General features: G+C 43.0%; 1 protein-coding gene across 2 annotated transcripts in view; it reads left to right on the forward strand.

Moving 5' to 3' along the window:
* LOC119654989 (BRCA2-interacting transcriptional repressor EMSY) overlaps positions 1–11087 on the forward strand; it is a 39922-nt gene extending 28835 nt beyond the window's left edge. For both annotated transcript variants that reach the window (XM_038060653.1, XM_038060654.1), the window contains exon 8: positions 11033–11087. In XM_038060653.1, coding sequence (XP_037916581.1) covers positions 11033–11044 — 12 coding nt within the window. In that variant the 3' untranslated portion in view covers positions 11045–11087. The remainder of the gene's footprint in view (positions 1–11032) is intronic.
* The last annotated feature ends 2443 nt before the right edge of the window (positions 11088–13530 follow it).

Consider the following 13530-nt stretch of genomic DNA (forward strand, 5'->3'; position numbering starts at 1 on the left):
TTGCTTTCAGCTTACTTTTTTACAAAACGAGCAGCGAGGAATTGGACTCTTCGATTCAGCTTTTTCTGAGAGAGGGGAATGCAGATCCCTACTGCCTTTGTTGGGCATTTTTCGTCGAAAATATTAACCACATTAAAATATCGCATCAGATATCACCCTAGGTGTTGACTCATATTCTTGGTAATTTTGTGAAGAATCATATCTTCAAATTTCATATTACAGTTTATTACCTTTTGGGTTAAAATTCCCGCACATGTAAAAAACGTAATTTTGAGAAAAACGCGGTTAACAAGCTGCCTTCGGCTATGAAAATATTTATCACTCTTAATTACGAACCAAATATAGTTAAACAAATACAAATGCACTCTTGCAAGGGACGTCAATATTTATAAATGTGCAATTTACATAAAGAACATAAAAGACCTCTTGGGCGCTCGACCCTGAGCCTGTACGCGATTATCGCTCGGTTCCATACCCATAAAGTATAAAGTAACACAAATTTCACTTTGAAATTTCTGCAGCGTATTTTAGAATATTGAAGTTAAAGTAAATGAAAATATTGAAAATTTCTCCTATCTATGGTCAAAAATCACAACCGATAACAGCTATGACGATGAAATCCGTCCACGGTTGAGCCTATTTCAGCTTACAAAAACTGTTTTGCTCGAAACGTCTCAGTATAGGATCACAGCTCTTACTGTACAAGACCATGATCTTGCTAGTCCTTATCTATTCCTCGAAAACCAGGGTTCTTAGGAAAAAAATTGCGAACTATTGGCCACGTTCAAGAGAAGAACCTTCTGGAGAATTTTCCCGTAGCCTACATAACGACGAAATCTATGAGCGATACCACCACCGTCTGGTCGTGGATAAAATCCGGCTCAGTAGGTTGCCGTGGGCGGGTCACTTAATACGTATGGATGACGATGGTGCAGCCCGGAAAGTGTATAATGGCAACATCTATGGTAGAAAAAGAAGAAGAGGCACACCCTGCCTGAGATGGAGCGATGGCGTAGGTGAGGACGGCGAACAGATTTTAGGGATATCGAATTGGTGAACCTTGGCGCAAAACTGGGGTGTCTGGAGTTCCTTATTAAGGCAGGCCTAGACCAGATACTGGTTGTTGCGTCGTTGATAATGATTCTAGAATAGCTGAGCTAACAATCTATGCAATAAAAAAAGTATATTCTGAAAATCTAAAGTTGTTTTGTCCCTTTGAGGGGAACTAAAATTTAGAGACATTCTGAACTTAACCACTTACGGATGGATGTCAGCGATTGACCGCTCATTCATCGAGTGTGACTATGTGACTAACTTCAATACCGTGCGAAATCGCGGGAAGGTTAGTGTGCGCGGTGATCAAAGTTAATTAGTTATTGCGTTAGTTGGGGAAGCAGAATGTGCCGCAAATAGCAATGCTTTCAGAATCGTATACCGTATTACGAACGGATTGGCATGTGGTCGTAAATTTTTCGAAGATCCTGTCAGAGACCTTAAACATCGACCCCCCATTCACGTTGATAAGCAGTTGAAGAGTTGGAGGGATTTTTTCACTACGGTTTCAATCGTATGACATCCGGCGAAGTCCCCCCTCTTGTGGATAAAATGGCTTGTCCCGTTAATATTTCAGATGCGAACTGCTCCGCCAAATAGAAAAGAAATCAACTCGATCATCAATGCGAATTAAACTTATCAAACATGTTTATCTGCTTTAACATATACATATGTTATTTGAAAAGTTCGAAAAAATTTGTTTTCGGTTAATTTATCTCATAATATTTGGTTGGAATGGAAAATCCCAGAACACCGCGTGAAAGCTACCGCTCGCAATACTTCTGTGAAACGGAAAAATCGAGTACAGTTTTCATTATTACGTTTTTTCCCTTCTGGAAGAACTAAGAAAACAAAAAATCCAAAACGCTAAAATTAAAAGCTGTAACTCATTCCAAAGGGTTCAGTTTTTTTCCCAATTACGCCTACCAATTGAGAGAAATCATAAAAATGAAAAGTCTACAAAAACGAAACGGTATCCGGTCTAGGCCTGCCTTAATAAGGAACTGCAGACAACCCGGCTTTGCACCAAGGCCTACCAATTCGATATCCCTAAAAGTTGTTTGACGTGCTGGCCTACGCCATCGCTCCATCTCAGACAGGGTCTGCCTCATCTCCTTTTTCTACCATAGATATTATCCTTATAGACTTTTCGGGCCGGAATCCGATAGAAAATCTTTTCTTTCTTTCTTTCTTTTTTCTTCAGCCTTTATCCCGTTTACAAGCCGAGTCGGCCGTCGTGATCGGTTTCAACATTTGGCTCTATCAAATGCCTGATTTGGATGCAATCTCGAGGCTTTTAAATCCCCATCCAGCGTATCAAGCCACCGTTGTTTCGGCCGGCTTTATGGTCGTTTACCATCGACTTCGATGTTCAGACCAATATTGGCAAGTGAGTACTCGTTTGCGCGAATTGCGTGACGATACCATCGAAGACGCCTTTCTCGGAATTTTTCCACGAACGGTACAACCCCATTGTCTTGTACAGTAAGAGCTTTGACCCTATGGTAAGACGTTTCGCGCGAAACAGTTTTTGTAAGCTGAAATAGTTTCTGTTGGCAGCCAACAACCGTGCGTTGATTTCATCGTCATAGCTGTTATCGGTTGTGATTCTCGACGAGAAGTTATCAACGGTTTTAAAGTTACTGTTCAGGTGGGTGCTTTTATCCACCGATAAGCCGAAGAAAAAAAGGGGTTGAGACTAGGTTCTTGTATATAGACTCTGGTTCTTATATTGTATTTCTTCATGCCTGGTTGATGTTCGAATGGTTTAACCTTTGTGGATTCCGTTGAAGTTGCCGGTAATATGAGAAGGGTTAAAGCGAGAGAAAATAAGGATGATGCCCCTGCGGATTTTATTCTTCTTTCGCGCGCTTCAATGCTGAGTTTCGAAGTTTGAAGTTACATCTGCCATTTGATTTGTGGAAAAGCTAGTTCGAGGCTCAATAATACCTGTTTCTTGCTGATACCCGATTCCTGTTTGGAGAGTCGGGATTCGGTACTGTCTTGTTCAAAGGAAAGGTCTTCTGATGCAGTCACGGGTAAGTGGGCCAACTTGTGTATTGCTCGGCGGAGTAGTCCACAAGCGGTTTTGTCTTCGGCTACGGATTAAACCATCTTCGCTCCAAAATACTTGTGCCATTCGCCACATTGACCATTTGCGTGGTGGATTATGGTCCTCTCTTAAGACGATCATTGTGTTGGGTTCAATGTTTTGTACCCTTTTCTTCCATTTGTATCTGTATCTGCTGTAGCTGGTTGATATTTTTCCTATGCCAACGTTTCCAAAAGTCGTTCTGCATGGCAGTAAGCAGCTTCTATCGGCTGCTTAGATTGGTTTTGTTGGTCTGTGCTTCGAAATGGATAGTTGAGATAAGAGGCTCGCCGCTTATGAAATGTCGAGGGATAAGTGGCGAAAGGTGTTGTGGCTTGGACGTCATTGGTGTCATTGGCCTCGAACGACGGCGAGTTTATCCAGGATAACGTTATTTGTGAGTTGCATCAAATGTAGATGGTTTCGTGACTCAGGTTTAAAATCCTCCTTGTTTTGTTGGCGAGATTTGCTGCTAATATCGCCGCGCAGAGCTCCAGTCTAGGCAGTATTTGTTTTTTGTTTGCGCAACCTTATATTTAGCATAAAGCAAGCGTACAATTATTGTAGAACGCTTGTCAGCGGCTCTGAAGTAAGCTGGTACACCGTATTCTTCTTCTGAGGCATCGGCGAAGACAGCTGACAGCTGTATGGATTTCGGAATACGTACGGCGAAAAGGTCCCTAGGAATTCTAATCTTGCTGAGATCTTCGAGCTTCGCTCGAAATTGAAACCAATTTATGTGTTTTTCTTGAGGCAGTGCTGCCTTCCAGTCAAGTTTTAGCACCCACAGTTACGCCTTCAATACGACCGTACTCATCAATCTGAGTGGGTTGAACATGCCCGCAATGTCTGTGGCAACCATCTGTTTATTAATCTCTTCATTGTCGGTACAATGCGGATGTATGTTATGCCGTATGTGACAGTCTTCAATTTAAGCATTTGAAGGTCTTCTCTGAGTTGTTTCTCCACCAAATCAACTGGAACTCTTAAGCTCGATGTTATGGTCTAGCTTGTGTTTCAATGGAAAAATATCTGCTGTAGGTCATATTCCTGGAGCCGCCTAGTAACTCACTTTTGCAGAAAGGGAGTTTTACGATGAATCGGCCTGTGTCTTTTCTCCTGTTAATTTGGTTGAATTGGAGCTCACACTTCCTCTCATCCAGAGTCATTCCGGGATTGCCATGCTCGACCTCTTTTACTATCTGTTACATAAGAGCGTGGTCACTGTTAAATAATAACAACAATTGATTTTTCGAAAATTCGCAAATTTATCGATAATTTGCTCGTCAATACTCAATGCAAATACCTCAGTAGCAAGTCCAATCTCCTGCATTGTCAATTATGGCCTGGCACCGTCGGGGCATACTTTCCACTAGTTTTTCTGCATATTCTACCGGAAAAGACCTCCAAATTTTCCGAATTTGTCGAGAAAGTTGATGTAAATTACATGGCTTGCGTCTGCGAAGCTGCATTTTCATCAGAGCCCACACATTTTCTATGGGATTTGCATCCGGTGACTGAGATGGCCAATCTAAAGTGACAACTCCGTTTTGCGCCTTCCACTCGCTACACACTCGACTCCGATGTTTCGGATCGTTGTCCTCTTGAAGGATCCAGCTTTCATTTTTCTTGATATACCATTGCTTAGCAGATGGTAACAAAGCCTTTTGATATATTTTATTCATTTTTTCGGCATTTAAATTCTCGGTAAATAAGAACAAAGTACCGAAACCTTTGTTTGAGAAGCACCCCCAAACATGGACCTTGACGGGGTGTTTAACAGTCCGTTGAAGCATCCTACTGGTGGAGGTTGCCCAGGCGTGTTTGATGCTCGGAAATGCTCAGAAGGAGGATTCATCAGAAAAAATTACGTTGCTCCAATCGCGGTCCAAGTTTTCCTTCGCCCATTCCACTCGTTTTTCAAAGTGTTTTGCACTCAACATTGGTTTTTCCAAAGTACTGCGATATTTCAGTTTATTGGCAAGCAAGTGCCTGCGACTCGTTCCGTAAGATATGTCAACACCTTTTGCTTTCAATTTAACAGCAGCTCCATGTAAAGTCAAAGTTGGATCTTTCGAGAACAATGCGAGAATCTTTTTTCCGTCTTTTTTTGAGACTTTGCTTGCACTTCCGCGATCAGGAAAATCATCAACGTTACCGACCTTTTTATAGCGATTTATCCACTTGCTAACGAACTGCTTCGACTTTCCCATATATTTCACAGCAGCAGTTTGCGTTAATTTGGGTCCTTTTTCATGCAAACATAGAAAAATTGCCTCAAAGCGAGAGGCGTAAACAGCACTCATTTCGAAAAACCACTCAATTGAAGACTAAATTTGACAGAGAGCTGACTTTTTACAAAAAGCATGAAGGACTGAGGTGCCCTCTATGTCATAGAAAAAGAAACAGGACGCTCTGATTTTTTATCTACGTGTAGCAGTGACCACGCTCTTATGTTGCCAGAATCTTTCAATCCTTTGAGTGACACGTTCAGTTTCACTTGCGATTTTTATTCCGCAGAAAGCTGAATTACAAGAAATTGGTTCATCGTCGACGACTGTAGTAACTCTGTCTACGACTGTAGTAAATCTCTACAGTCTAGCCGAGCAGATTAGCGATTCTCCCAACTTCATTTGGCCCTCTGTCAGAATGGGGTAGAAAATTTCGGCGCCGAGCAATATCTCGATTTCGCCGGGAGATTGGAAATCTGCGGTGGCTAATTTAAGGTTACGAAGTACATTCCATGTTGAAATATCGATATACTGATTGGGTTGAGGAGGCACTATTTGTTCGATCATGTGGGCTTCATTGAGCCTCTCGTTAGGCGCTGCAAAAACTTCTATCAGCTCTATATCGGATGAACTCCTTGGCATGTGGCGCCTGAAGGAGTTGCTGTAGAAACTATAGAGATCGGGTTCCTGTGCTGTTTGTTAGTAGTATCGGTTGTCCTTGGTTTGATGCCCAGTGCTTCTAGCGATTGAAATCGCGTTTCCAAGAATTTGAGGAACGTATCAAGAGATTGTAGTCCTCTGGGGTCTTGCAATGATTGTTCCCAGAGGGTATTCGACGCTCGATCTAGCTTACTAATAAGAAAAGGAGAATGAAATCCCAGTTGTCCACCGCAGTTTCAAGCTTTTTAAATTGCAATAGACACACCTGTACGCAGTCGTAAAGTGACCTGTAGCTGTGGCATTCTCTACGTTGATGTTCTGATGTGTTATAAATTTGCTAAGAAGAACGTTGACGAGGAAACGCTTGTTCTCGTAACGCTCGCTGATGACGTTCCAAGCTTCCAGTTACATTGATTTTCAAATACTTCGACTTGTAGTCAGCTAGATTTTGTCTGTGCACTACCTCAATGAAAAGGTCACGAAATTCGCACCACTGCACCTAATCACCATCGAACTTAGGCAATTCTATATTCTATATATGGCAGCGTTTTACGCACCCTGGACTCCTTCTCCTCCTGGCCTTCCTATAGTTGGTACGTTGACAGAAGATCTCCTCGCCGACATCCCATTGTTTCTCTGGTAATTCGTCGAGTGAGATGTTGAACAAAATGATACCCCCTGGTCTCAAAGTTGTTGTTGAGGTAGGTGCTTTTACCCGTCGATAACCCGAAGAAAAGAAGGGATTGAGGGTAGGTTTTTGTACCTAGACTCTGGTTCTTACGCATCGGTGCTTGTACAGATACGTAACTGATGCAGCACTGAACAGAACATCACCAAAAACCTTAATTGAAGCGCTGATCACCAATGTTTTAACAAATGAAGCGTTCGAGATCTGGATGAAGACTAAATTTAGTCACACCATGTTATTGTCCATGTCCATATTTAACTAATTCGTCTGTAATTGATTCATGCACGGACTGTTTCTTCTATACTTGGTGGTGGCAGTACTTGTCCGTCGTCTTCAGTTGGCGTGACCTCCAATTCGCCGATATTCTGGTTGTTGAGCAGTTCATCAAAGGTTGAGACCCATCGTTCCAATATGCCCATTCTATCCGAAATCAGATTTCCCCCTTTGTTTCGGCAGGATGAGTTTCGAGTTGTATCAGGCTTCATCCTGCTGACTTGTTGGTAAAAATTTCGCGACTGGTACCATTACTCCCCATACTTTTTGAGTTCATCATCATCATCAACGGCGCAACAACCGGTATTCGGTCTAGGCCTGTCTTAATAAGGAACTCCAGACATCCCGGTTTAGCGCCGAGGTCCACCAATTCGATATCCATAAAACCTGTTTGCCTTCTTTTTCTACCATAGATATTGCTCTTATACACTTTTCGGGCTGGATCATCCTCATCCATTAAGTAACCCGCCCACCGTAACCTATGGAGCCCGATTTTATCCACAACCTGACGGTCATGGTGTATCGCTCAGAAATTTCGTCGTTACGTAGGCTACGGAATCGTCCATCCTCATGTAGGGGCCAAAAATTCCTCGCAATTTTTTTTGCTAAGAACCTAAGTCTCCGAGAAATATATGAGGACTGGCAAGATCATAATCTTGTACAGTAAGAGTTTTGACCCTATGGTGAGACGTTTCGAGCACAAGAGTTTTTGTAAGCTGAAATAGGCTCTGTTGGCTGCCAACAACCGTGCGCGGATTTCATCGTCGTAGCTGTTATCGGTTGTGATTTTCGACTCTGGATGGCAGAAATTATCAACGGTCTCAAAGTTTTAGTCTCCTATCTTTATTCTTCCCGTTTGACCAGTGCGGTTTGATGTTGTTGGTTGGTAGGTTTTCGGTGCTGACGTTGCCTTCATTGATGTGCAGCCCAAAATCTCGCGCCGCCTGCTCGATTTGGATGAAGGCAGTTTGTACGTCTCGGTTCGTTCTTCCCATAATGTCGATATCGTCAGCATAGGCCAGTAGTTGGGTCCTTAAAGAGAATCGTACCCATTGCATTTACCTCAGCATCACGGATCACTTTCTCCAGGGCCAGATTAAAGAGGACGCATGATAGGGCATCCCCTGGTTGATGTCAAATGGTCTTGAGTCAGTCTTATCAATTTCGTCGGGATAACGAATTCTCCCATGGTCGTGTACAGTTGTACTCTGGCTATGCTATCATAGGCGGCTTTAAAGTCGATGACAGGATGGTGCCATATTCCAACAGTGTTTCCATCGCATACCGCAGAGAGCATTTGATCTGTTGCTAATTTTCCTGGAGTGAAGCATCTTTGGTATGGGTCAATGATGTTCTGGGCGTATGAAGCTATCCGGCCTAGCAAGATAGCTGAGAATATCTTATCGATGATACTCAGCAATGTGATACCTCTACAATTGCTGAACTGTGTGATATCTCCCTTCTTATGTATGAGACAGATAATGCCCCTTTGTCAGACGTCAGGCATTGATTCGCTGTTCCACACCGACAACACAAGTTGGTGAACCACTTGGTCCATATTTAAGCAATTCGGCTGTAATTCCATCGGCTCATGGCGGCTTATGATTTTTAAGTCGATGAACTGCATAGACTGTTTCTTCTATGCTTGGTGGTGGCAGTAATTGTCCGTTGTCTTCAGTTGGCGGGACCTCCAACCCGCCGATGTTCTGGTTGTTCAGTAGTTCGTCAAAATACTCAACCCATCGCTCCAATATGCCCATTCTGTCGGAAATCTGATTTCCCTCTTTGTCTGGGTCGTTTTAGCAGGATGAACATCGAGGTGTATAAGGCTTCATCCTGCTGACTTGTTGGTAAAACTTGTGCGCCTGGTCCGGTTGGTCCCTGTACTTTTCTAGTTCACATAGTTTTTGGTTCTTCCAGGCTTCCTTTTTCTGTCTGTGAAGTCGCTTCTCCGCTCGACGGAATTCGTGATAAGTCTCTGCGCGTGCCCGCGTTCTTTGAGAATGCAACATTACTCGGTATGCGACATTCTTCCGTTCCGTTGCTAACTTACATCATGGTCGAACCACCCGTTCCGACTTGCCTTGCGACTGGGGCCAAGTATATTTGTGGCCGTATCAATGATAACGTTCTTCAGGTGGTTGTGAAAATCATTTGTTGATGCTTCATCTCCAGGATCTCTGTTGACTGCGGTTATTGTGGCATCCATTTCTTTCTTATAAGTGTTGCGGAGGGCTGTGTTGTGGATGGCTTCAATATCCACTCTCACCTGATCGTCAGAGGGGATTGCAGGTGGTGTTGTTATTCGAGCCCGGAGTACCATGCCAACGAGATAGTGATCCGAGTCTATATTGGCCCCCTATATGTTCTGACATTCATCAAGGCTGAGAGGTGGCGGCGTTCGATCAATACGTGGTCAATTTGGTTGAAAGTGGTCCCGTCTAGAGAGGCCCACGTTTCTTTGTGGGCCGCTTTCCGCGCAAACCAGGTACATCCAACAACCATTTCGTACGACACTGCTAATTAAATAATCCGCAGCCCGTTATCATTTGTATTTTGATGTAAGCTATGGGAGCCAACGTATCGCCTGAATACGGGTTCCGTCTCTACTTAACTGTTAAATTCCCCAAGTTTGATTTTGATATCATTCTTGCGACAGGCTTCGAAGGTCCGCTCAACTGCCTCGTAGAAGGTATTCTTTTTCAACTCTGCAGTCTGCTCTGTAGAGGCGTGAAAGTTAATGAGGCTTATATTTCTAAATTTGCCTCGGAAGCGCAGAGTAGATAGCGCTAATGTTTTCACGTTTTCATATAATAGGCGAGCCTTACCTACTGTGTTGCGCGTCCGTTAGCTTTTCAAGTAGGGAATTTCGACTAGACACTAAAAGGAAGCGAGAGTGCTTTATGTGACAGCCGTCTGCTTTAGGCTTTCTATCTAAGGAAACATTGAGTATTAGACTCTGTAACTTGTGTGTGTATAGTCTCAAATATATTAGGAACGATTAACGCGAAAAAAAGAAGTGCTTTTTTCGGCCTCTTTAAGCAAGTTCCCCCTTAAGGAAAAGCATAAGCTCCATTGCCGGTTACGTCATACAGTAGAATTCACTATACCAGGCGCCAACATGGCGCAAAACAGTAGAGGAATTCAAGCACCTTGGGAAATCCTGGGGGGACTGAAGTGCGTTTCAGCAAACCGTGAACGGCGGTGTGTGTGTGGTTAATGCGCCATGTACCATTAAGAGATAAGGCTTCACCATGTATCTGGGTAAAAAGGCATTGTTCGATGAGAAAATATGTTTATTAAAGTTACAATTTTTCTTAATTCGTTTTTGCAGCCAATCGCAAAAATGAATTTCCATTTTGTCGTTCTGGGGGCGCAGGTTTTGTACCCTAGAAAAGCGTTAGGGATGTTTAAAGGTTTAAATTTCGAGTGATTCATTATACCTTCAAAATTTAAAGCCCCCTAAATTTGTTGGTAAGTCTTTTTTTATTAATTTAATTTTTTAAGCTGTTCTTACGAAAACCATTCATATTGATGCCTTAGTTCAATGAATGAAAGTTAAAACAGATCATTTATGGGGATTACTTAACAGTTGTAGAAAGTTTTTACCAATTTAGTGTAATTAGGTTCAGGCATTCAGAAAAAGTTTTGTTATGTTCCTCATTAGTTGGTTGAATTGCTTGGTGTTATCTTTATGAAATAAAATCTTTTATACTAGTGTTGTACGTCATCTCTCTCTCTCTCTTTCTCTCAAAAATCACATTCAAAAGATGCCTCGATTGGCTGCTTAGGCCTTCTGACATAAGTTCAACTATCATGAAATAATATTGAACTATTCAAATTGTCAGGGGGATATCGATGAAAGCGGCGCCTAATTCTATCTAAGTTTATCAAAAGCCGATTTATTAACGCGAAAGTTAATAAGACACGTTGAAGTTATTTTCAGAAATAGACATTATCTTTGTATACTAATTATAGATTTATTTTACAAAAGATTGATTGAAGTTAATTGCCAATTATCAATTGCGCCCTCAGATTAATCGATAAGACTTAACATCCAAGGCATATCCCCGAGTGGCGGTAGCAGAGAAAAGAGGATTGCGTCAGTTTCTCCAGTGCGAAGAACAAAAGGCATACAAGCACCCAAAAATGTACAATATTTATTTGAGGTCTACTGAGGTGAATTGTACTAAGAGTTTTACACTTTTTGTGGTATAGTTAGTTAAGAATTTTAGTGCTCTGTAGTTGATAAAAGTGCACAAATTTAATAATAAAACGAAGCTGCGAAAGAGGAGGAGAAAATCATTTTTAACATTACTCCGCAATTAGAGGAAGAAAAATTTGTTATATACATACAGATATATTTTTAAAATGAAGAGAAAATTCGAAATGATAGAGGTAATTTTACAATCGTTATTATTGTAATTACTTATATATGTGGAGACGTGCGACTTTAAGAAATGGAACAATTCGCTTCCTCAAGAAGTAGTCGTACCTATTTCTTATAATTTGTGCAAGTAAATTAAAAATAATATTGATTGTCTGTTAATATGAACTGGGTTGAGCTCGCCAAGTGGCGGAGGGTTTTAATCCTTATTTAACAGCTACTATTCTATTATTTCGTGCATAGTCGGGCAAGACTAATTATCATTACTACATATTGCAAATACATCAACAACATTATAAATGTAGGATATCTTACACATTTGAATAAGTTTTAAGGTTTTTTTGTTATTGAATATATTATATGATTAAGTAAAGCAGAAGGTGTTGTGTAGACAATGTGAGAATAAAAAGAATTTTAAATTTTTGTTACAATTTTCTGTAAATAAAAATTGTATAGAAATGGTTTTATTTCAGTGAATACACTTTTATTTCGTCGTCGTCGTTTTTGTGCCTAGTCTTAGTAGCTAATGGACAAAGCGTTTGATATTCGAGCAATTGTTGCCTTTGATAAGACTGCAATTGGATTTTAAGCTCTGGTTTCCGTAGTACAAGATGGGTGCAGTTTCGACAGTTCACGAATCGACTATGTGAGGACAAGCGCCAATGGTAGGTAGGTAAGTATCAGCGGCCACTCCGAGGAGCCCAATTAGCGCTTTGGTGCGCCGTTTTGATGCCACAAACTCCTAAGACCGTGACTGTTGTTATGGGAGCAGGGAGGCCGGGTCGAGCCGGCTCGGATCTTCAGACCCAGCCCGTAGCATTCATGAAGGAAAGCAGCTCTCCGACCCTGCAGCTAGAAATCTCTCTGAGGTCCCCAAAGAATGGTTTACCCAGAATCCGCAGACTCTATCCAGAGCTGGGCAGTCGCAGAGAAAGTGCATGAGGGTGTCCCTTCCTTCTCCGCAGCTTCGGCAATGCGAGTTGTAGGGTATGCCGAGCCTAGTGGCATGGTCCCCTGTGGGCCAGTGTCCCGTGCAGATCGCCGTAATCTTGAATGCATTTGCACGCGTCTGGCACAGGAGCTCTCGTGGTCGGGCTATGTTATAAGCGGGCCAAATTCTTCTTGACTTGGCACAGCTTGTAAGCCTTCGCCATCTCAGGCCCGCGGTTGCTAGGTAGTGCGAGTAGACTCCGCCCCCGACAGCCGCCAGCGGAACACCGACTGTATTCGCCGAGGGACTGCCAAGAGCAGAGCCTTGCCTGGCCAATCCGTGAGCCCGCTCATTCCCCTCTATGTTCCTATGCCCGGGAACCCAGAGGAGAGTGACCTTGAGCGAGCCGCCCAGATGGTTGAGCACGTCTCTGCACTGCCCCCCCAGCCGGGAAGATGTCGTTGAGTACAAGGCCTTGATGGCCGCTTGGCTGTCGGTCAGAATGGCTGTACTACGCTTGGGGCTCGAATCACGCTCCAGCCATCGACAGACTTCCAATATTGCCAGTACTTCCGCCTGGAATACACTGGCGAAACCTGGGAGACCATACGACTTGGATACACCTTTGATCCATCTGTAAAGAATACCGTGTCATAGTCTTGCAACACGCCGCCGGTCTTCCAATTTGTCCTGGTTGGAAGGTCCACAGCAAAGTTTCTCGTGAAGTTCAGCTTGCGTGTGAAATAGTCCGTGGGGGATGCCCAGATTTCTCGAAGTATTTCATCTAGGATGTTGTTGTGGCCGTAGGACTTCGCTGTCCAGCATCCGGACTCACGTAGTCTGACGGCACTGCACGCTGCAACATATTTAATGTGGAGGTCTAGGGGAGGAGATACAGGAGTACATTGAGAGCATCTGCCGGGCAGGACTGCAGAGCCTCCGTAGCACCTGCACACGCGGTTCTTTGAATCCTATTAAGCTTCGTTCTATTTTATTTCTTCTTCAAAGCCTGCCACCATACAATAGAGCCCTACGTCAGGATCGGACGCACTACAGCGGTGTACATCCAGAGAACCATCCTCGGCCGGAGACCCCATTTCTTTGCAAAGGTTCTCTTGTAGGCATAGCAGGCTATACAGGCCTTCTTAACCCTCAGTTCTATGTTCCTCCTCCAATTTAGCTTAGGATCCAGGATTACACCCAGATACTTTACAT

Source organism: Hermetia illucens, chromosome 4 (genome assembly GCF_905115235.1).
Source record: "Hermetia illucens chromosome 4, iHerIll2.2.curated.20191125, whole genome shotgun sequence".
NCBI classification, from domain to species: Eukaryota; Metazoa; Arthropoda; class Insecta; order Diptera; family Stratiomyidae; genus Hermetia; species Hermetia illucens.